The sequence below is a fragment of the Myotis nattereri genome (genome assembly GCF_964212035.1).
Source record: "Myotis nattereri genome assembly, chromosome: 10".
Classification (NCBI taxonomy): Eukaryota; Metazoa; Chordata; class Mammalia; order Chiroptera; family Vespertilionidae; genus Myotis; species Myotis nattereri.
In genome coordinates, this window is record NC_138085.1 from 48,594,969 (window position 1) to 48,622,958 (window position 27,990).

The 27,990-nt window shown below is 41.5% G+C and overlaps 3 protein-coding genes across 5 annotated transcripts in view; 2 read left to right on the plus strand and 1 right to left on the minus strand.

The window, feature by feature from the left end:
• The window catches only part of COMMD1 (copper metabolism domain containing 1), an 80,528-nt gene extending 78,198 nt beyond the window's left edge, over positions 1 to 2,330 (minus strand). Inside the window, exon 1 of the mRNA XM_081100596.1 lies at positions 2,145 to 2,330. Coding sequence (XP_080956722.1) covers positions 2,145 to 2,327 — 183 coding nt within the window. The 5' untranslated portion in view covers positions 2,328 to 2,330. The remainder of the gene's footprint in view (positions 1 to 2,144) is intronic.
• Positions 2,331 to 9,918: 7,588 nt separating this feature from the next.
• Positions 9,919 to 10,424, plus strand: LOC308525692 (large ribosomal subunit protein uL23-like). Its single transcript, XM_081100491.1, has one exon. It carries the CDS (start codon positions 9,925 to 9,927, stop codon positions 10,393 to 10,395), a length of 471 nt encoding a protein of 156 aa, XP_080956617.1. The 5' UTR covers positions 9,919 to 9,924; the 3' UTR covers positions 10,396 to 10,424.
• A 3,010-nt stretch (positions 10,425 to 13,434) lies between these two features.
• Positions 13,435 to 27,960, plus strand: CCT4 (chaperonin containing TCP1 subunit 4). 3 transcript variants are annotated; one of them, XM_081100598.1, is made up of 14 exons: positions 13,435 to 13,684; positions 16,882 to 16,934; positions 18,504 to 18,593; positions 19,501 to 19,609; positions 20,557 to 20,699; positions 21,936 to 22,057; positions 22,412 to 22,544; positions 23,323 to 23,462; positions 24,477 to 24,573; positions 24,655 to 24,765; positions 24,861 to 24,991; positions 25,093 to 25,327; positions 27,405 to 27,557; positions 27,751 to 27,960. In XM_081100598.1, exons 1-14 carry the CDS (start codon positions 13,558 to 13,560, stop codon positions 27,763 to 27,765), a joined length of 1,659 nt encoding a protein of 552 aa, XP_080956724.1. In that variant the 5' UTR covers positions 13,435 to 13,557; the 3' UTR covers positions 27,766 to 27,960. The 3 variants fall into 3 exon arrangements, with proteins under 3 accessions (XP_080956724.1, XP_080956725.1, XP_080956726.1); XM_081100599.1 differs by having other exon boundaries at positions 27,405 to 27,518; XM_081100600.1 differs by lacking the exon at positions 16,882 to 16,934 and having other exon boundaries at positions 13,446 to 13,684; positions 27,405 to 27,518.
• The last annotated feature ends 30 nt before the right edge of the window (positions 27,961 to 27,990 follow it).

Here is a 27,990-nt window from a genome sequence, read left to right on the forward strand (position 1 = left end):
TCTATGTCACAACCGCTCAATTCTGTTATTACAGTGATGGAAGCTGCTATAGATGAGATGTAAATAAATAAGTGTAAGGGCATGTTTCAATAAAACTTTATTTATAAAAATGAGCAGCAGGCCCAGTCAGTGTGGTTCAGTGGTTGATCGTCCACCCATGCACCAAGAGGTCCCAGGTTCAATGCCTGGATTATGGGCTGCATCCCCAGTAGGGGATGTGTAGGAGGCTGCCAACCGACATTGATGCATCGATGTTTCTATCTCTCTTTCTCCCTTTCTCTCTCTCTAAAATCAATAAAAACATATTTTTTTAAATGAGCAGCAGGCCAGATTCATTCCTTGGGCCCTAGTTTGCTGACCCCTGGTTTAGAGTATTATACCTTCCAGCTCTGCTCATATAAAAGTAGTATAGGTTTTCTCTCTTGCTTATTATTTTAATGGCAATTTCCACATTTAAGCACTATCCATTCATTCACTTATTCTATAGATTTTTACCAAGTGCCTACTATGTGCCAGAAACAATAATAGGTGTTATAAATAAATAAAATAAAATCCCAACCTCTTAATACTTACATTCTAATAGGGAAATCAATAAATAAACAAGCTAATAAGTACATAATATAATTTCAAGTAGTGCTAAATATGAAGAAAACTAAAGCAAAGTAAAAAGGGTGGGGAAGGAAAGGTGAGACTCTTTGGATAGATCAGGGAGACCTAACAGGAAATCACTTCTAAGTAGAGAATGAATGAAGCAAGTGAACAATGCATATAATATCTGGGGGAAGGGCATTACAGGCATATGGAAGAGCATCTGCAAGGGCCCTAAAGCAGTGAGGCCCAGAAATCAGGATTTTAAAAAGATTCCCAGGTGATTCTAATGTGCAGCCAAGGTTGAGAACCACTGCCCTAAAGAGATTCAGAAAGCTAAGATGTTTGAATAAAGACAAGATAAACCTGGGGGATAAAAGGATCACTGGTAGCTGTTCTGAGAATAGACTGCAGGGGGCAGAAGTGAAACAGGAAGACCAATCCTAAGCTGTTGCGTGCATTTCTAAACTTCTAAAATGGTATACAGATATATATAGATAGATATAGATACACATATAGATATAGATACATATCATATAATGTTTTTAGATAGGAAGGGAAAGGGGAGGAGAAGGGGCGATTAAGGGGGGTTAGGAGAGAGGGAGCGGGAGAGGGAGAGGGAAACACCCATGAGAAAGAAACATCCATCAGTTGCCTCCCCTACATGCTCCAATAAGGGATGGAACTCCCAACCTAGGTTAGTGCCCTGACCAGGAATCGAACTCGCAATCTTTTGGTGTCGGAAGAACGCTCCAACCAAATGAGCCACCCGGCCAGAGCTAAACAGTTTTGAAAAACAGCTAACAATTGTAAAAGCATAGCAGATGAAATTTTTTTAAATATATTTTATTGATTTTTTTACAGAGAGGAAGAGAGAGGGATAGAGAGTTAGAAACATCGATGAGAGAGAAACATCGATCAGCCACCTCCTGCACACCCCCCACTGGGGATGTGCCCGCAACCAAGGTACATGCCCTTGACCGGAATCGAACCCGGGACCCTTCAGTCCGCAGGCCGACGCTCTATCCACTGAGCAAAACCGGCCAGGGCCAGAACACTTTTAAGTATACACTTAGCTCTCGTTACATTTCTACCGGGCAGATATGCTCTCAGCCACACGGTGGACTCCCTGACGGGTTCAATCCGGCCCAGGCCCCCCTAATCCCGGCTCACGTTAATGCTCCCCACTTCCACCGCACGGGGAAGCCTGACCGTGTAATCGCTCTTAATTTTTAAGTGTGGAGCCCACAGATCCGCCGAGACAACTCGAGATTGTTACCTACAGAAGAGATGTGTGTCTAGAGAAAACCCCCGCGTCCCCTCCCGCGGGCGCCGGTCGGCATGGCTGGAGGGGCTGGGGCTTGAGCAGAAAGGGGTCGCCCTTCAGGAGCGAGAGGAGATGACGGAGCCCGCGCCCGGGTCTGCAGGCGCCCTGCGGCGCCCACGAAGTCTGAAGAAGAAAGCCTTTCCAGCTCGGGGGGCGAGGCGGGAGGGACGAGTCTGAAGCGGGGAGAGGGGCTGGGCTCTAAGGCGGGGGCTGCAGGGAAGAGCGGTACCTTAAGAATCCCCCGCATCTTCGCCAGAAAAGGCCGGAACTCCTCCGGGGGCACCTCGGGGTAGAGCTGGCTCCGCAGCAGCTCCTCGGTAACGCCCGGGTGCCCGTGGAAGTCCTTCTGGGCCAGGCCGCTCAGCAGCCCGCTCAGGGACTTGCAACTCTCCAGCTCGCCCGCCATTGTCATGGAGGCCCCGCCCCCAACAGCTGAGCGCAGCCCCGCGTGGACGGCGGCCTGGACGGGCCCAAATAGCCCCCGCGGAGGCGCGGGCGGAGGCGGGGACGGAGGCGCGGGTGGGGCGGGGCAGGAACGGAAGTGGGAATGGAGGCCGGGGCGGGTGGGGAGCGCGTGTTGGGTTTGGGAGGCAAGTTCCAGGAGGAGCCCGGGATAACTGCGGCCAGCTCTGCTCTGCAAAACCCATCCCCTTAGAGCAGTGGTTCTCAACCTTCCTAAAGCCGCGACCCTTTAATACAGTTCCTCATGTTGTGGTGACCCCCAACCATAAAATTATTTTCGTTGCTACTTCATAACTGTAATTTTGCTACTGTTATGAATCGTAATCTAAATATCTGTTATGCAGGATGTATTTTCATTGTTACAAACTGAACATAATTAAAGCATAGTGATTAATCACAAAATAATATGTAATTGTATATGTGTTTTCCAATGGTCTCTTAGGCGACCCCTGTGAAAGGGTCGTTCCACCCCCAAAGTGTGGCAACCCACAGGTTGAGAACCGCTGCCTTAGAGTTTTGCAGTCCATTCAGTTCCAGAAGGATCATCTTGCTTCCGCGGATTTCCTTCATCACTGCAGGGCCCACGCAGAGGCAAGAACACTTGGCGATCACTTGAGATAGGGTTGCGTCCTATGAAAGTGTCAGTTTAACTTTTGGGTGACTGCATCTCATTCCAGACCTTACCAGTCTACTAACTGAATAGAATCTATCACTCAGATCTAATCTCTGCCTAATCCTTACCTGTCCAAGAAAATTTAACTATCCCCTGATAACAATGCCTTTGCTTGGATTGTTACTTGCCTTTTTATGTCATTAATCTTTCCAGCTAGATCAGTGCCTCTGATCCAATGCTCCTTTCCATAATAAATATTTTGTCAACATCTTTACTGTCCTGAAATGACATGCATGATAATATAGTTATCTACCCATATAATTTTAAAAATTCCATATATTGTTCACTCATAAAAAGGAACGCCATACTGATAGGTGCGACAACATGGACGCACCTTTAAAACATGCTAAGTAGCCCTAGCCGCTTTGGTTCGGTGGATAGAGCCTCGGCCTGCGGACCAAAGGGTCCCTGTTCTGAAAAATTCGGGTCAAGGGCAGGTACTTTGGTTGCAGGCTCCTCCCCGCGCTGTGGCTCTGGTTGAGGCTCCTGCTGGAAGCAACCAATCACAGCGATGTTTCTCTTTGTTTTTCCCTCTCTCTTCCACTCTCTCTAAAAAAAAATCAATGGAAAAATATCCTCAGGTGAGGATTAACAAAAAAATAAATAAAATAAAATTAAAATAAAACATGCTAAGTAAAAGAAGATAAACACAAAATGATAGCAATTATATGATCCCATTATATGAAATGTCCAGAATAGGCAAATCCATACACACAGAAAGTAGTTCAATGGTTGCCAGAGACTAGAGAAAGGAAGAATGACATTAATGGGTACTGGATTTCTTTTAGGGAGGTGATGAAAATGTTCTAGATTAGAATTATACTAGTAGGTAGTGGTTATGATTATGCAACTTTGTGAATATAATAAAATCCACTGAATTGTACTCTTTAAGGGATCTTGTACAGTATGTGAATTATATCTCAATTTAAAAATCAATATAAAAGCCTAATTGTAATTTAGAATAAAAATAAAAGGACATTTACAGGGAACTCATGCAACTTAACAATAGGAAGATAAATAATCCAATCAAAAAATGGGCAACGGACCTAGATACTTTTCGAAAGAGGACATACAGAAGGCCAAAAGACATATGAAAAAATGCTCACAGTCACTAATTATACGAGAGATGCAAATCAAAACAACAATGCGGTATCATCTCACACCTGTCAGAATGGCTGTCATCAACAAATCAACAAACGACAAGTGTTGGAGAGGATGTGGAGAAAAAGGAACTCTTCTGCACTGCTGGTGGGAATGCAGACTGGTGCAGCCACTGTGGAGAACAGTATGGCGTTTCCTCAAAAAACTAAAAATGGAACTCCCATTTGACCCAGTGATCCCACTTCTAGGAATATATCCCAAGAAACCAGAAACACCAATCAGAAAGGATATATGCACCCCTATGTTTATAGCAGCACAATTCACCATAGCTAAGATCTGGAAACAGCCTAAGTGCCCATCAGCAGATGAGTGGATTAGAAAACTGTGGTACATATACACAATGGAATACTATGCTGCTGTAAAAAAGAAGGAATTCTTACCATTTGCAACAGCATGGATGGAACTGGAGAGCATTATGCTAAGTGAAATAAGCCAGTCAATGAAAGAAAAATACCACATGATCTCACTCATTTGTGGATTATAGAGAACAACATAGACTGATGAACAGGGACAGATCCAAAGACAGAGAAACAGCGATCAGACTATCACTCCCCAGAGGGAAAGTAGGGGAGGGAGGGGGTAAGGGGAAGAGATCAACCAAAGGACTTGTATGCATGCATATAAGCCAAACCAATGGACATGGACACCAGGGGGATGAGAACATGAGTGTGTTGGGGGGGGGGAAGTTGGGGGTTAATGGGGGATGAGGACACATTTGTAATACCTTAACCAATAAAGAAATTTAAAAAAAATAAAAGGAAATTATATGTTTTTCAATGTGTATTTGGGCACAACTACACTAGGTGACTAAGAAACATGAAGTAGCCCGATGCCTGGGTCTGTATGTAGAACCACCTGTGACTTCCAAAAATATAAATACAGGTATGTGTTAGGTTACACGTTCCTTCTTCGGCGACCTAACAGTGTGCTGTATTGGTGACTACAGAGAGAGAAAGAAAAAGAAAGAGAGAGAGAGGTTGCCACTGTTAATTTGGTCTGAAATGTGAACAATGGTTCGTAAAATTCAGAATAAAAAACATTCTTCTCTTACTTTACCTAGTAATTGCAAACCAAAAATGTTCCATGTATTTTAAAGTCATACTAACAACGCACTGTATTTATATTTATGATGGAGCTAGATTTGAGGTTCAGACAATAACAAACAGGTAGATTTTCACCTACGTGAATATCCCCTACACAGCCTGAGCCAGTCCTCCTGTTATTGTGAAAATTGAAATACCCCTGTTGGTGTGGTTGAGCATAGAACTATGAACTGGGAGATTCCTGGTCAGGGCACATACCCAGGTTGCAGGCTCAATCCCCAGAAGGTGTGCAGATAGCAGCCGAATGATGTTTCTCTCTGATCAATGTTTGTATCTCTCACTCCCTCTCCATTCCTCTCTTTATAAAAATACATAAAAACATTATTTAAGCCCTAACTGGTTTGGCTCAGTGGATAGAGTGTCCGCCTGCAGACTCAAGGGTCCCGGGTTCGGGACCTTGGTTGCGGGCACATCCCCAGTTGGGGGTGTGCATGAGGCAGCTGATTGATGTTTCTCTCTCATCGATGTTTCTGGCTCTCTATCCCTCTCCCTTCCTCTCTGTAAAAAATCAATAAAATATATTTAAAAAACAAAAAAACAAAACATTATTTTAAAAAATCACTACTCTAGACTGCTATAATTAATGTTTATCCAGTGTTTGCCTGAAGTCAAGAGGCATTCTTTATAATAGAAAAGATATAAGATATTTCTTCCCCTAAAGCAGGGTGTGGGGCTTCCAGGAGGCAGCTATCAGTGACTTTCTCATCACTGATGTTTCTCTCTCTCTCTCTCCCTCTTCATTCCTCTCTGAAATCAATAAAAATATATTTAAAAAAAATAAGTCAGCTATATTTGTTCAAATATTTTTAAAAATATGTTTCTATTGATTTCAGAGAAAGAAGGGCATATTTTCTTCTGTCTGGTTATCTGATTTTTCTAAGCATCTACAGTGTACATGTAATACCATTGTAATAAAAAGTTATATAGTGAGTCCAGCCTTTGTCACTCAGTGGTTAAGTGTCAGCCCATGAACCAGGAGGTCATGGTTCAATTCCTGGTCAGGGCACATGCCCAGGTTGCAGGTTCCATCCCCAGTAGGGGATGTGCAGGAGGCAGCCGATCGGTGACATTTCTCTCATCAATGTTTTTATCTGTCTACTACTCTCCCATCCTCTCTCTAAAAAATTAATAAAGATATATATATTTAAAATTGTTTTAAGTTATATAATAAAACATAAAATAGTTATCCTAAAATGAAACTTATTTTAATGAAAAACTTTAAAAGAACATGTTCTACATGACTTGTAAGGCCGCTGAAACCTCCCTTCCCCCTCTTAACTAACTTTTCCAGTAAGCCCTGGTTATTGTAAGATCAAAGAGAAAAACCCCCCCTCCTCCTGTGTTTTAACTGACCTTTCCAGTAAGCTCTGGTGCCCTGGTCTGGTCATAGCATAGCTATCTTATCTCTTCCTGGGATTGGTTTGTGTAAAGACAAACCACCCTGCCCCTTAGGAGATGAGTCAACTACTAACAAAGGTCTGTCCCTGCAGGAGATGAGTTAACTGTTAACCTAGTTCCCTGTTTTCCGGCCACCTGCGTGTGGTTTTTGCCTTTATAAACTCATGTTCTGCAATTGCTCAGGGCTCCAGTCAGCCAGCACTTCCCTTGTGTTGCTGTCTGTCTGCCTGAGAGCCCCTGCGCCGCGCTTGTAATAAAAATCCTCTTGCTTTTGCATCAAGTTTCGGTCTCCGCGTTTGACTTGGGGTCGTCGCCCCCTCCGTCGGACTCACCGGGGGTCTTGGGACCTTACAGACTGAGAAAAGCTATGCACTTTACATAGTGTTTCATAAATGTTTTGATAATATTAGATGCTTTCAGAATCTGATAGAAGCCTAAGATACTTTCCCCTCAAAATGCAAATCTACACCAAATGTAGCTTATAACATCTAGAGGTTAATTTAACCCTCTGAAGTATTTTATAGACCTCCTAGTTTTACACTTGTCCTAAGAACCCCTTCTCAGTACTCCAGTTCTAAATAAAACTCATAGGAAATAGATTACTCTTTTACAAGCAGGCGGGTGGGGAGGCAATCCTGTATATCACTATCATCGTCTAACTCCTATTCCAATGTATGTAATACATGAACATATCACTGCCTGCCTGAGCCTACAGCAAACTCCAAAACACCAGTGATCACAAAAATAAAATCATCCTGTGCCACCAGGGGCTGCTATTGCCAATGTAACTGTTCGAGGTTGGTCACAGCCACATTTTCAGAATGCATTTGTAACAAGAGGATCAGAGCACAAAGTTTTATTAAACCTCAAAACTTGTTTCACAGACAACAAACCTGGGCATAGGCCTATTGAAAGGATTGTTTACGGTGAGGCAACAGCAAAGAAAAAAACCTGAAGCCTTGGGGCAAAGAGAAAGGATGAGCACCTAATAGCTGCTCACCTGGTAAACAGGTTTCCCTTTCATTGTTGCCAAATAGGTTTCCATTTAACGTTCCATTAAAAACTGGTAGCTTCTCCTATTCAATTACCTTTTTATGGTTCATAGGCTGTTTGGTCCCAGGCCAGAAATGCGTGTTTTGTTTTGTTTTTTAAATGTATTTTTTTATAGATTTCAGAGAGGAAGGGAGAGGGAAAGAGATAGAAACATCAATGATGAGAAACATCAATCGACTGCCTCCTGCAAACCTCCCACTGGGGATCAAGCCTGCACCCAGGGCATATGCCCTTGACCAGAGTTGAACCCGGGACCCTTCAGTCCACAGGCCAACGCTCTAACCACTGAACCAAACAGGCCAGGGCAGAAATACATGTTTTTTAATAAGGTTTTCCATATCTGAAAACATTAAAATTTAAAATGTGGACCAAAATAATGTGCAAACACAGGGCCTCCAAAGTTTTGCAATAGACTCGCCCTGTTGCCTGTCTCTACTCTTCCTTTTTCATTTCTGTTTTAATTACCATTCACTCTCCACTCGACCAGCTACTCAACAGATATTAGTTGAGAACTTTGGGCCAATCATTCTGTTAGGTTCCACAGCATACAGAATCAAATAAGACAGTCTGCCCTAAAATCTTATATGCTGGTAAGGAAAAATAAGTAAATAAAGGTTAGCAGAATATGTCACCCTAAAATGCCACTCTGATATGGAATTATTTTTTAGCTGAAGGCAACTGAGAAGAAGCAGATACAAGAAAAGCTCTATGCGCTCCTATTTGCCTAAAAGCAGGACATAAATTTTCAAAGGTGTCCCATCTGCTTTGCCTACCAAGAACAAAAGTCAATCCCAGGAGGCAACTTTAAACCCTTATCAAAAGAAAAGGCCTTCATTTAAATCTGCATAACAAACCTTACTCATGTTTATCTTGCAGTTCCTGGTCATTTCCCCATCACTTGTCTTCCTGACACCTTTCTTTCCTCTTTGGCTGAAGATGGTACAAAAATTGGATTTCTAAGCCACCACTTTGAGTTACTCATTTTCCATAGGCATCTCAAATGTATACATAAACAAGTGGTTAAAATGCAATGAACTAAGCATTGTTAGAACCTAGAAATAACTATCAGATTATCAGATCTGGTGGTGGAAGAAAGAAAAAATTAACTCAGCTTCAGGGGGTCAAATAGAGGCTTAATGGTGAATAGTGTTGGAGGAGGTGATTGAGAGGACATGACCACTGGTTGACCTTAGAGCTGGACCAGGGCAATCACTCCTTTCCCTATCCTTGGAATGTATGTTCTGCTTACAATTTCCACAATAGGAGCTGCTCCAAGGACATTGCCTTGAGAGTAAGGTGTTGAGATCATCTGGACAATATACATGACTGAGCCCAGATAAGGCCTTTATATACACTAAGATTCTGGTGGGCAGGTGTAGAGATGTACTTGTCTTGTGACTCCCTCTCCCCCCAAGACAAGCCTCATTAAGTTCCTTTGCTTATTAAAACTTCCACCTACCTATCTGGAGTGGCTGCTTCCTTCTTCAGTCTCTTCCTACCCTCCTTGTGGGAGGGGGAAGGGGGAAAGGGGGTGCTGGTTTTAGATTTCACCCAGGAAACTCCTGAGGTTGCAAGCCAACAAGTAGCTCAACATGTTGCAGCGGAAACAGTGTGTCCCTGTGTTTGGAGGCATTAAAATCAGTAGTGTGTTAAGGCACAGTATGAATCTCATAGTGTAATGATGGGGTTCAGAACACACTACCCCAAAATATGGCACTATGGCATACTGAATATTTGAAGGAACACAAGAAACAAAATTTGGGAAATGACAGGTGCGAGAACTCTCTGACCTCTGCCTTCTCCCCTAAAGCAGGTCATAAGATCCTCATGTGAGAGGTGCCCTTTCTATACCCAGAGCATTCTTATCTCCAAAGATGAGGAATGCCAAGAGGAATCTGAATGAACAGGCCTTGCTAAGTTTTTCCAGATTACTATCTTTAACTCATATCCTTGTCCTATTGTTGGCAGTGAAATAGTGTACTAGATGTTAAGTAAAGTCAGACTGGACCTCAGTTCAGCAACCTCAGTACTTGAATTCTACGAAAAAATCCAGAGCCAACACTCAAACTATAAGCAAAAGTTTATTTAGAAAGCCACAGAGGTAGAAGTGATCTATAGAAGAAATGGGTTCAGAAAACAAATTATAGCTTTTTACGAAGATGGCGCCGAAAGCTAAGAAGGAAGCCCCTGCCCTTCCCAAAGCCGAAGCCAAAGCAAAGGCATTGAAGGCAAAGAAAGCAGTGTTGAAAGGCGTCCACAGCCACCAAAAAAAGAAGATCCGCACCTCACCCACTTTCCGATGGCCAAAGACACTAAGGCTCCGGAGGCAGCCTAAATACCCTAGGAAGAGCGCACCCAGGAGAAACAAGCTTGACCACTATGCCATCATCAAATTCCCCCTGACTACCGAGTCAGCCATGAAGAAGACAGAAGACAATAATACACTAGTGTTCATTGTGGATGTCAAGGCCAACAAGCACCAGACCAAACAGGCTGTGAAGAAGCTCTGTGACACTGATGTGGCCAAGGTCAACACCCTGATCAGGCCTGATGGCGAGAAGAAGGCATATGTTCGACTGGCTCCTGACTATGATGCTTTGGATGTTGCCAACAAAATTGGAATCATCTAAACTGAGTCCAGCTGCCTAATTCTAAATATAAAAATTCTACACTGTAAACAACAACAACAACAACAACAACAAAACAAATTATAGAGCCAAAAGAAGGGATCCTTAGAGCTTAGGCGAGAGAAGGGTGACTGGGAAAGGTGCTGGCTTGCCTGAAAGGGAGAGAGCCCTCGGTCCTCCATCCTTAAGGCTTTTAAAAATATATGCATATTTTTTTATTGATTTCAGAGAGAAAGGGAGAGAGAGAGAGAGAGAGAGAGAGAGAGAGAGAGAGAGTGAGAGAGAGAGAGAGAGAAACATCAATGATGCGAATCATTGGTCGTCTCTTTTGTACGCCCCTTACTGGGAGTTGAGACCGAAACCCGGGCATGTGCCCTGACCAGAAATCAGTCTGTCACATCCAGGTTCGTAGATCGATGTTCAACCACTGAGCCACACCAGCCAGGCCATCCTAAGGGCTTTTAAGGGTGAGGATTTTAAGGAGGTCCCCGGGGAGGATCTCAAGAGACTATTCATCAATTTTCCAGGTGTGTCCTTTCGGGGTTGTCTCCACTGATTGGTTGGCACCAGTGCAGGGGGTCATTAGTCAATGTAGCTGGTTCCGATGTCAGCCATGGCAACACTTACCTGATCTTGATGTGTTTTTTTTTTTGGGGGGGGGGGGCGGGGAGGGCGCTAGAGGTGAAACACAACTGAGGCCTAGATGTTATCTCCAGGAGTTCATGCTTAAGAAAGTGGTTGTGCCAGGGCCCAGATGGGATTTGCATGAGGCCACTCTTCGGCTCCTTGTTCCTCCTCTAGGGCGTCTACTACATGACCACCAACATACCAGGGGAGGAAAGGTCAGGGGAGGGTCTGAGCTGCATGACCAGGATATGAAAGTTCAGGGGGTCTAAACCAAATGACCAGCCGCTTGCCAGGGGAGGAAGGATTACCCTAGGGTAGAAGTCCTTGTTTTCCCAGTTTTGCCCATTACTAGGCACCTCCGCCCTGGTGACCTTCTGTACTTGGCCCATGGTCCTTGGTCTGCTCACTCTGTCTAACTGCCTACCACACTATCATATTTCCCCACAACTTTCCACTCATCAAATCTAGCATAAAACGCTCAGGTTTAACCACTTTTCAGGTGTTCATTTCCTCACCAAGGTTCCCATGTCACATAAAACTTATATTAAATAAATATGTGTGCTTTTCTCTTGCTAATGTCTTTTGTGACAGAGCGCCAGTCAAGAATCCAAGAAGGTAGAAGTAAAGATCTTTTCCTGCCCTAGCCGGTTTGGCTCAGTGGATAGAGGACCAAAGGATCCCGGGTTCAATTCCGGCCAAGGGCACATACCTTGGTTGCAGGCTCCTCCTCGGGCCCAGGGGTCGTGCAGGAGGCAATCATGTGTTTCTCTCACATCGATGTTTCTCTGTCTTTCCCTCTCTCTTCCACTCTCCCTAAAAATCAATGGAAAAAATATCCTCTGGTGAGGATTAAAAAAAAAAAATCTTTTCCTGCCCTACCGTAGCAAACGTGGACCAGGAGCCCAAAGTTATAAACCTGAAAAGGTAAACAGGACCTGGGTCAGAGAAATGGGTATTTGACACACAAAGCGGACATTTATACTTGGTTGTTGAGGAGTTACTGAAGGTTTTAAGTAGGGGAGTAATAACATCCCATTTGAGTTTGTGGAAAACAAACTGGAGGAGCAGGAAAGCCAAAAGTTAGACCATCACAGCATGAAATAGATGATCATGTGGGTCTAAGGCAGGGGCACTTAGGTTGCAGAATAGAGATTCCTGAAATTAAGAACGTGAAATGATGCCCAGTAGGTGTGGCTCAGTGGTTTTTTTTTTTTTTTAAATATATTTTATTGATTTTTTACAGAGAGGAAGAGAGAGAGATAGAGAGTTAGAAACATCGATGAGAGAGAAACATCGATCAGCTGCCTCCTGCACATCTCCCACTGGGGATATGCCCACAACCCAGGTACATGCCCTCGACCGGAATCGAACCCGGGACCCTTCGGTCCGCAGGCCAAAGCTCCATCCACTGAGCCAAACCGGTTTCGGCGTGGCTCAGTGGTTGAGCGTGACCTATGAACCCGAAGGTTAAGTTGGATCCCCCCCTCCAGGCACATGCCTGGGTTACCCCAGGATCCCCAGAAGGGGGCATGCAGGGGACTGACAGCCGATGAATGATTCTCATCATTGATGATTCCATCTACCTCTCCCTCTCCTTTCCTCTCTGAAATCAATAAAAAAGTTTTTTTTAAAAAAAGGCAAAATTCGCAGGCTTTAGATGAGGGAAGAGAGAGCAGAATAAAAGGAAGTTATTTCACAGGATTGTTGTGAGGATTAAAAGCGCTAGAGGGTGTAACGGGATTAGCATTGGGCGGGACTGAATGATCGTCATTAAAATGACTCCGAGAACCAGTGTCCATATAATGTAGTAAAAACTAGTGCAAAACGAGGGCGTTGTATATCGACTAGTGAAGCAGCCCTGACCGGGCAGGCAAGCACAGCTCCCAAACGTTTAAGATTCTCTAGCATTTAACGAGGGTGTATTTTAATCTATAACTACCATTCAGTATCAATCAGCAGGAGACAACCAACCCTAACACTTCACGCAAAGGAAACCAGACGCACATCTCAAATCTCTCTCCTCCGATTCCCTTTCAAGATGAGTAAAATAAAAAAATACACGGCCTGACAAAACCCGGCTCAGCGCAAAGCGGCAGGGAGCAATCCAGGCGCGAACTACACCTCCAGTGAAGGGACCTCACAGCCGAGGACCCGGAAGTGGGAGGTAGGGGTGTCCCAACGCGCGCCTTTAAAATAGAGGGTTGTCCTCTCTACCACACAGGAGTTAGCCCCGCCGCGGCCCCCACCCGACCTCCGACCCCCAGCGTCGGAGGTCGACATCCTCTGCAAGCCCAGAAGTCCCCGGTGCAGTCCCGTCATCGGGCGGGCGGCGGGCGGCGGGCAGCCTTCTACGTCACGCCGGCGCCGCGCCGCCAGGCAGGCCCTCTTCTCCGTCTCCGCCCCCTCCTCCTCCCGGAGCAGGCGCTGCATTCTGGAAGGTTCGTGAAGGCGTTGGGCGCGTTCTCTTACTTCGCAGCCGGCCAGAATCCGCGTCCATCCGTCCTTCCTGAGCCCCACGCAGACCCAGCCCAGCTCGCCATGCCCGAGAACGTGGCACCCCGGAGCGGGGCGCCCGCCGGGGCTGCCGGCGGCCGCTACAAAAGCGCCTATCAGGACCGGGATAAGCCGGCCCAGATCCGCTTCAGCAACATCTCCGCGGCCAAAGGTATCGCTCCCGGGGCCTAGCCCGCGGCCCTACGGGGTCGGGCTCTGCGTTCTCGCCCCGCTTTTGGGTGGTCATGGTTCAGTGATCCCCTCTTGTCCTTAAGGCGCGGCAGTCCCGTGAGAGGATCCTGTTATTTTCTGCCGATAACTCGACCCGGAGTATGGACTTTCCGCATTCCGGGACCTGGACGCCCGTCGTTGCTCGGCCTGTTCACTCACGCTTGTAGCGGTCCCTGGGGTTCTGACAGTTAAGCCCTGTCGCTGATCTGCCTATTGGCCCCACTAGTAAAATGTCCGCACGATGCTTACCAGTTCTCTTGTTCTTATAAAAATAACATTTAAATAAGTTTTCCTCGCTCAGCTGTTGAGTCGAATTGGATAAGCCCTTCACGCTGAAGTTGGGGCGGGGCCCTTCGTGTTGGGCCGTGGGGAACAGATTTGCCCGTTTTGCTTGGGAGGAATTGTGGAAAGCTGCATTGTGCGTGTGTGTTCTCTAGGCATGTGCCACCCAACACAAGCAAACCGGGAAACAGGAACAGTTTGCCAGAGTTGGATTTTTGGGTAGAACACTTTGGCCATCAAGACTCTGTTGCCGTTACTTCGTGGCTTTGTAACCTGTAATCTCCAGGCGAGGCTTTCTGACCTATAAAATCGAGGAGAAAAATTTTTCTTACTAGAGTTGTGAGGATTAAGAGAAATCTAATTCAGATAGATTCTGGAAGGAAAGGTGAGAACAAGGCTTAAGAGATTGTGATGTGTATGGAGGGAAAGTGAGTATTTCATTCGGGTTAGAAAATGAGCAGGAGAAAAAGGGGGGCGGGGGGGACGATCATGAAAGTGAGGTGGGAAGGATAGGGTTGGGCCAAATCTTGAAGGGCCTGGTGTCCTGGAGAGGATTTGCACAACTGCCCTGGCTAGAAACCGTTTCTCAGTAGAATGAGTTAAAGCTAACTTGCAGGGTTGCTGTGGGCATTAAGTAAGAAAGCATATGAAGAGCCCCATATATAAAATACAGCCTTAAAAAAAATAAAATAAAATACAGCCTTACAAATACGTATTTGAGGTCGTCATCTGAAGTGACAGGGTGTGATGATGCTAAAGAAACAGATACAGCAGGCCCTCGAGTAATGCTTTGTTCAATGTGGTTTCTTTATATTGTTGATAAAGATGCCCTAGTAACTTACCTGTTGCGTTTATCAATTCGCCTGTGGTAAAATTGGTTTCCTTATATGTCATTTGGCTGTAATTCCAAGAACCTATCAATGACATTGAGGACTTGCTGTGCACTGGAGGAAGGGTGATGGAATAAGAATAGGTTCGGATATGGGCCTGATGAGTTGGAGAGGTCAAAATGACCAGGTGAGTAGATTTAGGGAGTCATTTGGAAATTCAGGAGAGAATATACCTGGAAGTAAAGATGGGGTAGGTAGTTATCTAGGGGGCATGGTGGAAGCTTAGATTTATTATGTTAGAAACAAGATGTTAAATTCTGGGGCCATGTGGAGGGTCAAAAGAGCTATATAATAAGATTTTAAACAAACAAGGAAGATACAGCATGGAAGGTTTACTTAGGTGACCTTTGAAACAGCAGTGAACAGAGAATTGAAACTGGACAAGGGAAGTATGCCTGTGGGGAAGAGAGACCACCTAGAGACTCAACAAAATAACACAGCTGGTCTTTCCAAGTCAGACAAAACTTACAAACTAATTGAGAAAAGCTGCTGCAATGTGCATCTTTAGTTAAATTCAGGGTTTTATATATATATATATATATATTTTTTTTTTTTTAATTGATTTTTTACAGAGAGAAGGGAGAGAGAGAGTTAGAAACATCGATCAGCTGCCTCCTGCACACCCGCCACTGGGGATGTGCCCACAACCAAGGTACATGCCCTTGACTGGAATCGAACCTGGGACCTTTCAGTCCGCAGGCCGACGCTCTATCCACTGAGCCAAACTGGTTAGGGCAGGGATCCAGTTTTTTATTTTGGTCTTATATCTAGTACTATTCTGTATGAGTCATTTAACAGACAATACAGTGTGCCACATGGTGTATGTTAAACTTCAGACACTTTGGGAGATGTTAAGCATATATAATGTGTGTTTTTCTAGTGTCTTCAAGTAGATGAATTAAGGGCATTCTTTTTTTATTTTAAAGAGAGTAGGGGAGAGAGAAAAACAGATGTGAGAGAGAAACATTGATCCATTGCCTCCCATGCACACCCAGACTGGGGATCCAGCCCACCACCTTTTGATGTATGGGATGACTCCAACCAATTGAGCCACCCCAGCCAGTGAATTGGTTGGTCTGCTTGTAGAATTATGGCCATGAGAGGCCACTAAAATTGCTTGGAAGGGTAATAATATTGACTGGGCAATTAGGAACAGCAGCCTCAAACTATGAAATAATTAGGTAGAAAACAGTTTTTAAATTACATCAAATATTTTCTCAACTCTTTAAGGTTATCTATTATTGTTCACAAGGCGGGGAGCCTTATGCTAGCTGTGGAGTACACAGAAACTATTAATGTACAGTTTCAGCCCTATGTATATGGAGTGAGATGGTATGTGTGAAAGGGAAATATTTAATCAGTTGTCCAGACCTTGTCAAAGAAAAGGGGTCAAGTATTCATCAATTCCAATTTCTCTTAGAAGATAGAGGACTAAAATAGAAACAATCTCATGAACAGATAATAAGAATAAGTAACTTTAGCATGGTAGACTGTATATCTAGAGATGTTTCATAACATTGATAATGATGAAAACTGTGATTTTAGTTTTGTGTTTGTTTCTCATTTTTTGGAGGGAGGGGTCAAGTTAATTACATAGTATGGTAGGAGGTCTTGCCTGTCTTATTGCTGCTTGTCTTATTTTAAAGAATAGAGAAAAAGAATACAGTCCTCATTCAAAGATAATATCATTTTGACATTTAAAGGAAGATTAGATAAATCCTCAAAATTTATTCTGTCATAGGCAGAGCATAAGGACTATGTATAGTGACTTTAACATGAAGTGTGTGTCCTACAATTAAAGGAGTAAGTTACCCTGTTTCCAGTAGATTGTTATTACAACAATGAGTTTTCTTTAGTGGACATGGTAAAATGTTCTGCACAATATCCTTATAAGGACAGAAAGATCATTTGAGAAGAAAAGTAATTTGCTCTTTAAGAGTCTTCTTGATTTTGTCTTCCTTTGCAGCTGTTGCTGATGCTATTAGAACAAGCCTTGGACCAAAAGGAATGGATAAAATGGTAAAAATGAAATCATTCATTACTTATTGAATGCTGCTGTCTACACTGAAAGATTTTATTTTTGGGGAGAGAGAGAAACACATTTGTTGTTCCACTTACTTATGCGTTCATTGGTTGCTTCTTGTACTAGTATGTGCCCTAGAGTTCAAACCCAAAACTTTGACATATCGGGATGATGCTCTTAACAACTGAGCTGTTTGGTCCCGGCCTCACACTGCAAGATCTTGATAGATAGAGGGTTAAGACATGTTGCTTAAAAAGTAACAAGTGTTAGAAAGGCACTTGAGAGTTCAGAAGAGTGATTATTTGGGAATGAGACAGGACTTAGCTATAATTCATATTTTGTTCAATGCTTTTTAAACAATGGAAATATACATGCAAAAGTAGTTACCTACTCTTTTTGTGTCGTTAGGAAATAATAGTAAAGCTAGGTGTAAGGGCTTGAGTTCAATGTTACTTATTGATGTAGCTCTGTGACCTGACAGGTCTTGGGTTTTAACTCTTCTTTGTTGACTGGCAGCATAAAACAGGTGGCTTCCAATGACTTTTAGGTAATATGCCCCCATCTTTACTTCCTTTAGTGCTAGTTAATTTCCAAAATGAGAGATGAGGAAACAACATAGAGGACTGTCTGGATCAGCAGTCACTAACCTTTCAGACCTCACGGACCATCAGTGGTCCACAGACCACCAGTTGGCGGCAGCTGGTCTGGATGATATACAGATCATTATTCCTTCTGAATATTTAATATCTGCCCCTGTTAGTACTTCTTTTTGCTCTTTGCTGAGAATACTAAAAAATAACTTATGTGTTGACTATAAGAGTTGTGTATGTCAGTTGTAATTGAAGATTTTAAAAAGTTATACTAGAAGCCCGATGCATGAAATTCGTGCAAGGGGTTCAGCTGGAAAGTCATTTGGATCTCCTGTCTAATTAGCGTATTACACTCTTATTATAGATAATAAAAGGCTAACATGCAAATAGACCAAATGGCGGAATGACCACCAGGAGGTAGACACTCAATGCAGGAGCTGTCCCCTGGTGGTCAGTGCACTCCCACAGGGGGAGCACTGGGCTCACAGCTGGTGAGTGCAGCTGCGGTGGTGTGGCGGTGCTAAGAATGTCGACTGCCAGCTTAGGGCTGGGACTAAGCTGGCAGTCATTCATCCCCAGAGGGCTCCCAGGCTGAGGAACCCCCGCCCCCTACTGCACAAATTTTGTGCACCAGGCGTCTAGTTTTAAAAATAATAGCTAATTAATGGAAAAAGGAATTGTGTTCACATTCATGGTGCTGTATTTTGGGGCATCCATGGTATCAGTTCTCTTTTTCACAAATAAAAAAGTAATTGGAACAAAGCTAGCTGTTTTACTTGTAAAGCTAGACTATTATGCATACTTTTAGTGTAATGATTTATATTAGTATACGGTTTGAAATTTAGCACAGTTGTAAACTATGAGACATAATTTCTCTACCAAATTAATAGAGCTTTTAGGTTATCACATTAATACTGGATAAATAAAATAAATTTTGAAGTCACAGCTTTAAAAAAAAAATTTAAAACTTTACAGATTCAAGATGGAAAAGGCGATGTGACCATTACAAATGATGGTGCCACCATTCTGAAACAAATGCAAGTGTTACATCCAGCAGCCAGAATGGTAAGTATAATTTTAGATGAGGTGTTTTTTTAAGTGTATGGTTTGATATTTGATAAACAGTTAAATTTGTTTTATTTGATCACATGATATAATTTAAACATTGTGAATTTTAAAAAATTTATTATTATTTTTGTGTTTGAATCCTCACCCAAGGATATTTTTCCATTGATTTTTAGAGAGAGTGGAAGGGAGGGTGAGAGACGGAGAGAAAGAAACATGGATGTGAAAGATACACATTGATTGGTTGCCTCCCACATGTGCCCCACCCGAGCTGGGGATTGATTGAGCCTGCAACCGAGGTATGTGCCCTTGACTGGAATCGAACCTAGGACCCTTCAGTCTGCAGGCCAGCGTTGTGTCCATTGAGTCAAACGGCTAGAGCAAGCATTGTGAATTTTTAAATTATGTAACGATGACTTTTTAAGTGAGTCAAATTATGCTCATACGGGGTCAGTTCAGATAAACTTGGCAAAGGACTCCAAAATGACACTGTAACCTCACCTGAATTCCCCATTTCATAACTCCTAAGGCTACAAGGTACCTATGGTATAACATTATACTCTCTGACAGGAACTTTTAAGTAGCTGGGAAGTAAATATTTACAATCCACAGTCTGAACCGGAAATCATAAAGTGTTTTTTATATATATAAGTAGAATTTTGTATGCCATAAATATGTGGGTTATCATTTTCTTTTCTTTTTTGGGAGGAAGGGAGGGATTATTTTAAAATGAAACCCAAGGTAGACAACAAATCCAAAGTTATGAGTTATATTGAATCTTAATAGTGTTGATAATAATCAAATTGTGACACTGATGTGAAGGCCATTTATATATTTTTATATTTGAATTAGATGTTATTAGGTTCTCACATTCTTATTGAACAACTTAAATGTTCTGTTCTCTTAGCTGGTAGAGTTGTCTAAGGCACAAGATATAGAAGCAGGAGATGGCACTACATCAGTGGTCATCATTGCTGGCTCTCTCTTAGATTCCTGTACCAAGCTTCTTCAGAAAGGTAGGTAGAACATAGGACATACTTTATTCAAGTTACGTAATGTCTGATTTAAGATATAATTTGGAATAATAATTTTACTAGGATTTTTTTAGATTAAATTTTGCTATGTTTATTATATGAATTAGAAATGTTTTTCTTTTTGCTTCTCTTTTTTGCTGAACTTTTTAATTATTATTGAATTTGTTGGGGTGACATTGGTTAATAAAAGTATATGGGTTTCAAAAAAAAGTATATGGGTTTCAGGTGTACAATTCTGTAATACATCAACTGTACATTGTATTGTGTGTTCAACACCCAAGTCAAGTCTGCTTCCATCGCCATTTATTCCCTCTATAGCCTCTTTAGCCACGCTTCTTTTTTAAAGTGATTTTTGGAGAGAGAAAGATCAATCGGTTGCCTCCCGCAAGCGCCCCAACTGGGAATTGAACCTGCCACCCTTCTGTGTAAGGGCAATGCTCCAACCAATTGAGGCACACCGGACAGGTCTAGCCAAACTTTTGATGGAATTTGATAGAATTTTGCTTTTCAAAAATAAGTGGTAGTGCTGTTGCTAATCTTAGGCTCTAGATGTGAATGGTGATTTGGGAGAGAAAGTATGGGTTCTTGCTCTAGTAAATAGTGCTTAATCATAGTGGTGACTCTCCAGTCACTTATCCTACTTATGTAGATTTATGCTGTTTTTAAAAGTATTATCTTTGGTTTTCCTTTTAAATATCACATATGAGTGTGTAATTGAACTATTCCAAATTAAATGGAAATAAATTATTAGTCATAATTAACAGTTAAGGTTATATAAACCATTATAACTGAAGCATAAGCTAATCTATAGTTAATAATTTAAAATTTATGACTGTTTTGAAATTTTAACGAATAGAACATTTTTAAGTGTGTCAAATATGTAGCTTATTTGTTATATAATTAAGTAACTAGATTTTCACAAATGACAGGGATTCATCCAACTATCATTTCGGAGTCATTCCAGAAGGCTTTGGAAAAGGGTGTTGAAGTATTGGTTGAAATGTCTCGACCTGTGGAACTGAGTGACAGAGAAACTTTGTTAAATAGTGCAGCCACTTCATTGAACTCAAAGGTGAGATGAGCGCTAAGGGGTTGTTGTAAAATTACAGCTTAAGGTTTGTTAAGAACCACAACTCCTATGCTGTGATTTTTGTTTGATGCTCTACAGTTCATAAATTCTCAAGAGTAGGTAACTAAAGTAATTTGTATAACTGAATTCAAGTAAAGTTTACTTCAAGATTGTCAGATAAATTGTATCCCCATTTTACAGATGGAAAATAAGTCTAGTGAAATTAAATAACTCATCCAAGACCCACAATAAGGGATAGAACTAAAATTTGAACCAGGACAAGATTGCCCATCCATAGTCCATCTCTTAACTAATGTCTGTGCTGCTTTTCTTAGTTATCAAATTTAAAGCAATGACGTTTTAAATTTCTTGGGAAATTATGTCACCTGCTCTTTTCTGTCATGTCCAGTGTCACACTTTCGTTCTTTTTCATTTTCTTTTCACCCGCATTATATTGATATGTTCATTTTCTTCTAATGTTAAATTGAGAATTAGATAATATTGTTGAATGTCCCCAGAAATTAATATGACAGAATAGCATAATAGTTACAAGCATTGGTCTTAGAGTCTAGACCAGCCATGGGCAAACTACGGCCCACGGGCCGGATCCGGCCATTTGAGATGAATAAAACTATTGAAAAAAAAGACCGTACCTTTTATGTAATGATGTTTACTTTGAATTTATATTAGTTCACACAAACACTCCATCCATGCTGTTGTTCCGGCCCTCCGGTCCAGTTTAAGAACCCATTGTGGCTCTCGAGTCAAAAAGTTTGCCCACCCCTGGTCTAGACTGTTTGGGTTCAGTGCTGGCTCTATCACTTGACTAAACTGTTTGACTATTTCAGTTTCTTCATTTGAAGATTGAATGATTATAGAAATGTAAAGTACTAAGACCACTGCCTGGCATATAGTGCTCAATAAATGTTAGCCACTAGCTAGTTTTACCAGCACCCTCAGTATTAGGGGTACACATATATAGCATCTGATCACAAATACATTTTAGATAAGAAACCACATGAAATTAATTTTGTTTTGGATTTCCTATAGAGTTAGTACATATTTTTATTTCATTCACTTGGTGACTGACAATCTGAATGGAAAAGACAGTTTGTATGGAATGTTTTCTCATATATTCTCACTTTCCCTCTTCCCCACCATCCAAAAAAAAGTGATATGTCAGTAAAGAACTAGGACTTTTTCTATTGTGAAACTGACTTTTTTTTTCTTCAATTCTAGGTTGTCTCTCAGTATTCAAGTCTGCTTTCTCCAATGAGTGTAAATGCAGTAATGAAAGTGATTGACCCAGCCACAGCTACTGGTGTAGATCTTAGAGATATTAAAATAGTTAAGAAACTTGGGTAAGCATATCTGTTTATAACTTTAATGAATAAAAATTAATTTTGAAAGTAAGTTTAAGTTATTTCCAAAAATAAATAACTTTTAAATGAAAAATATCTAGGTGAAAGTCACAAAACTTCTTTTTTATTTTCATGAGAATTTGTACTGGTATTAATCTGTGAATCTCAAGAATTTGTTTGCATTCCCTTATGATGGCAGGGAGTGTGATCAAAGAGGTTCAGGAATGGGACACTAATAAATGTGAATGAGGCTGAAACACATTTTATTGGACTGATGATTTTTAATCTGTTAGAAATCTAAACTTACAGATTTCTGCTCCCTGTTAACTATTCCCTTGCTTCCTTTTTTCTTAGTGGGACAATTGATGACTGTGAGTTGGTGGAAGGGCTGGTTCTCACTCAGAAGGTGGCAAATTCTGGTATAACCAGAGTTGAAAAGGCTAAAATTGGGCTTATTCAGTTTTGCTTATCTGCTCCCAAGACAGATGTAAGTAGAACCAAACAAAATTGATTTTTTATTTATATGTTTAACTTTCTAATAACTCGACTTTTATTCATTATTGTAAAAATAGAAAATACTGGTACTAGTGATAAGTATTTATCTCAAAAGAATTAGTAAAATTTAAATAAATGGCAGAAAATTGTTGGATGCCAAAACATGACAAAGTAACAAGGATGCAAGTGAAATTATTTCAGTAAAATATTTGTATAAAGAGAATGGGCATATTCAGGAAATAATCATTTTACATTTTTTAATTATCAAAATGTACTTGCATGTATATAGACACATATGACAGCATAAAAGATCTACAATAAGGTTGGTGTATATTCATCTTTCCAGACCTTTTTTTTCTAATGTGTGTGTGTGTGTGTGTGTGTGTGTGTGTGTGTGTGTGTACACACACACGAATATATTTCTTTTATTGATTTCAGAGAGGAAGCGAGAGGGAGAGAGAGATAGAAACATCAATGATGAGAATCGTTGATTGGCTGCCTCCTGCACGCCCCCTACTGGGGATCAAGTCTGCAACCCAGGCATGTGCCCTGACCATGGGGAGTGGAACTGTGACCTGATTCATACATAGGTCGACGCTCAACCACTGAGCCGTGCCGCCTGGGCTTTCCAGACTTTTTCTATGCATGTTTATATATAATATTTGGTATGATTTTGCTTGAATTTATACTATAATATTTTCATTAAAAACATTTTTCACTTTAAAACTCCTATATGCAAAGTATTAATATGTTGTTTCTTTTCTAAACAGATGGATAATCAGATAGTAGTTTCTGACTATGTCCAGATGGACCGAGTGCTTCGAGAGGAGAGAGCCTATATTCTAAACTTAGTGAAGCAAATTAAAAAAACAGGATGTAATGTTCTTCTCATACAAAAGTCTATTCTAAGGTATGCAGCTATTATGTTTACTTCTTTTTTTTTTTAAATATATTTTATTGATTTTTTACAGAGAGGAAGAGAGAGAGATAGAAAGTTAGAAACATCGATGAGAGAGAAACATCGATCAGCCGCCTCCTGCACATCCCCCACTGGGGAAGTGCCCACAACCCAGATACATGCCCTTGATCGGAACCGAACCCGGGACCCTTCAGTCCACAAGCCGATGCTCTATCCACTGAGCCAGACCGGTTTCAGCTGTTTACTTCTTAATAATAATTTATTTTGGATCCCCTCTAGCAATTTTTACAGAACCATTTGAGGTAGATAAACCACTAGGCAGCTAATGAATCTGCGTTTTGGGGCATTCTGATGAATTCTCTAAAATAGGTTCTTTTCCCATTGTGATCATTTAAATGTGGGGTGTATAATCTTTCTAGCCAATATCCTAGATGTTAAGTAAATGGAATGCTTTGTTTTTCAGTGTTTCCTTCTAATATGTAGACACATTCCCATGTATTCTATTAATACATTATGCCAGAAGGTATTGTGGATGCTCATTGATGAAGAGTTCGTATACCTGGTTCTCATCCCAAGCCATATAATATATAGTAATCTTGTTTTTTAATATGATTATAGTCTTGGGATGGAAAAATTTGGATTTTTTTTTTTTTAACGATTTTAGAGAAACATCAATTTATTGTTCCACTTATTTATGCATTCATTGGTTGCTTTTTGTATGTGCCGGCAACCTTAGTGTATCAGGACAATGCACTAATCATTCTTCTAAATCAGGAAGTATCAAAGTTTTAATTATCAGAGAGATGCTTACTTAGTATTTTAAAAAAACAATGACATGGTTATTTTGTGTATTTTACAAATAGTGTCATTGGGGTATGTTTTAATATTATCCATTAGAAATCACCGCACATTGTTCATGAGTAAAATAAAGAAAACGTTAAAAAATGGTTGAACCGCAAATATTTTTAACCTAGGATTGACATAATGACTGATTTTTTATTGTAGAGATGCTCTAAGTGATCTTGCATTGCATTTCCTAAACAAAATGAAGATTATGGTGGTTAAGGATATTGAAAGAGAAGATATTGAATTCATTTGTAAGGTAAAATATTCTAACATCTGTATGTGTGAAAATGTCCAATAATCAAATGTTTTAATTTGAGGATTTGATTATTTTTCCCAGACGATTGGAACCAAGCCAGTTGCTCATATTGACCAGTTCACTGCTGACATGCTGGGATCAGCTGAGTTAGCTGAGGAGGTCAATTTAAACGGTTCTGGCAAACTGCTCAAGGTAACAGTATTATAATTAAGCTTTATTTGCCTGGAGTTTTTTTGTTTATTTTAATCTTTATCCCAGATACCTAATTTGATATATGTTTACTGAAGATTACAGGCTGTGCAAGCCCTGCAAAAACAGTTACAATTGTTGTTCGTGGATCTAACAAATTGGTTATTGAAGAAGCTGAGCGCTCTATTCATGATGCCCTGTGTGTCATTCGCTGTTTAGTGAAGAATAGGTAATATGAATTGCTAAGTAATTTTTAGAACATTAAAACTTCTGTATTTTGACTGTTTTAAAGGTGTAAATGTAAGCTAAAAATATGTTTGTGAATTTCAGAGCTCTTATTGCAGGAGGTGGGGCTCCAGAAATAGAGTTGGCTCTACGGTTAACTGAATACTCACGAACATTGAGTGGTATGGAATCCTACTGCGTCCGTGCTTTTGCAGATGCTATGGAAGTAATTCCATCAACACTGGCTGAAAATGCTGGCCTGAATCCCATTTCTACAGTAACAGAACTAAGAAACCGTCATGCCCAAGGAGAAAAAACTACTGGCATTAATGTCCGAAAGGTAATAGTTTAATTTTTAATTATTGCAGAAAATATTAATATAACATTTTTAAAGCTTTGTAATTATCTGTTGAATGAAAAGCTTTGCAATTAAAAGTAAAATAGGATTTAAATATTAGGCCTGCAGGATAATTTATGTTATTGAGTGAGAATGAAAATGGATTATGTCTTAAGTGAAAAGTATTATCTGTTCATTAGCTCTGCCAACTTAATTGGCTGATTTTTGGCATATTACATAGTCTGTGCTTCAGTTTTCTCAATTGTAAAAACAGAGACTAATAGGTCCCTTGTAGGCTAATTGTGAGAATTAAATATATTATTAACAAGAATGCTCTTACAAAGATGTCTGGCATAGAGAAAACTCTAAATATTTACCATTGCTGCTGTTGTGACCACCAGCCTAATGAAGTCAGTCACTAGGGTAAACACATAGAACAGTAATAATTTCCCCTTTTGTGTACGTCCCTTTTTATTGAGGAGACAAATAATACTTAATGGGGGGGAAGCTAACAATCCAAGGTTACATTTTTTTAATAAAATAGAATTCCAAAGGAGGGCACATTATGAAGATGTAGCTTTCATTGGTAGGGTATGAGGAAATTTCAGAAGAGGGAGCGAATGGTTTACAGGTGAGAGAGCCCAAGAAGTTTCTAATTTCGTCTAGAGTGGAAATTATATATTGGTAATACACTGGACTTTCAGGTTGGAAAGATCAGATAAAAGCTAACATGAGGTATGGTTTTTATTTTATTCCAGTAGTTGGAAGCCACTAACGTTTTGTTAATCAAGAGGCTAAGATGATGAAATGGGTATTTTAAGGTGGGAACACAGGAGATGGGGTTGTTTGTGATGACCATCAGCAGTAATCCTTAGGAGAATGGGACTATGATAGTGGCAATAAGAATTTATAAGTGAGATTTGGGAGAGATGTTAAGGCAGAGCAGGAGACATAAGAGGAGGGTTTTTTATATATATACTAGAAGCCCAGTGCACGAATTCATGCACCTTGAAAGGAACTGTAGGCCGGGAGGCTGTGGTAGGCACAGGGGCGGGTCTCGGCCCATCCTCCGCACCCCTGCCCAGCCCCTCCTGCCCTGGCCCCCAGTCCTCTGCAGCCCCATTCCCGCCACCGCTGCTCCCATGCGCTGATGGCGCCAACCCTGCTTGCACCCTCTGACAGCACAGGGTGATTGGTGCCAGCAGTGGGTGCGATCGGTGGCTGCTGCCCTGATCACCCCTCAGGAGCATGGGGAGGTGAAGCCCTTAAGGGCAATCAGGGCCAGCAGCCGCCACTCGCACCCGCTGATGGTGCCGAGTGATCGGGACCTGCGCCAGGCACCGGCAGTGGGTGCAAGCAGCAGCTCTGGCACTGACAGTGGGTGCGAGTGGGGCTGGCAGCAGGCACAGCACCAGGCAGGACCGCAGTGCATGGGAGTAAAGTATTTTCAGTAACCACCAGAGTCTCGCCCCAATGACAGCAACTGGCGCCCTGCCTTGGTCTGGCACCCCCACTCACCTGCTCCACCATCCTGCCATGGCCAATGCCCGCCATGTTCTGCACGTGCCCCTTGGTGGTCAGCGCACGTCATAGTGACTAGTTCGGTTGTTTCGGTCTATTTGCATATTAGCATTTTATTATATAGGATATTTTATTGATTTCAGATAGAAAGGAAGGGAGAGGGAGAGAGAGATAGAAATATCAATGATGAGAGAGAATCATTGATTGGCTGCCTCCTGCATGCCCCCTACTGGGGATCGAGCCTGCAACCCAGGCATATGCCATTTACTGGAATCGAACCCAGGACCCTTCAGTCTGTAAGCTGACACTCTATCCACTGAGCCAAACCAGCTAGGGCCTTAGAGGAGATTTGAAGTTAGGATTTGGGGGATCCAGCATTAATTTTTCCAAATTTTAGTAGAAATACAACCTATAGTGTAGAAAAGAGCTTACTTAGAGAGTATCTTATTCTAAACTAGAGTAAGGGAAAACTTACTTAAAAAGGCCTTGATTAATACTGATAACTAGTTGGTGATGTGTATAATTACAAACACTAAAAGCAATTTGTGCTCATTTGCAGGGTGGTATTTCCAACATTTTGGAGGAGCTGGTTGTCCAGCCTCTGTTGGTTTCAGTTAGTGCACTGACTCTAGCGACTGAAACTGTCCGGAGCATCCTGAAAATTGATGATGTGGTATGTGTAGGTTGGGAATTTTCCTACAAGGTCAAAAAGGTACATCTTTTAAGAGATTTTTGGGGGTGTTTGTAACTAATAGTTTGCTAGTCATCAAGGTGATAACAGTTCATACTCTTGCAGTCTTCTTTCACTTGTAATAATAGGGGTGATTTGGATAACTGCTTAAATGTCTTCCAGCCTTAAAATTCTATTATTACAGGTTTTGAAACACAAGTTTTTCTTTTGTCAGGTAAACACTCGGTAACCTGGATAACACTGGCTGACTGGCACCATCATGGCCACTAATAGTGCAGCTGGAGTGGAAGATCACTGGTGTTTCTTGTTCTTTGGAATATTGTTTCCCCTATGAATTCCTGGGCCTGTTCTTCCAGTTTGCATTTACTTGAAATTGTATTGACACAGTTTAATGAAAATATTAAAGATTTGGTTTCAAAAGGCAGATTAATTTATTCCTGCTTCCTCCACCCCC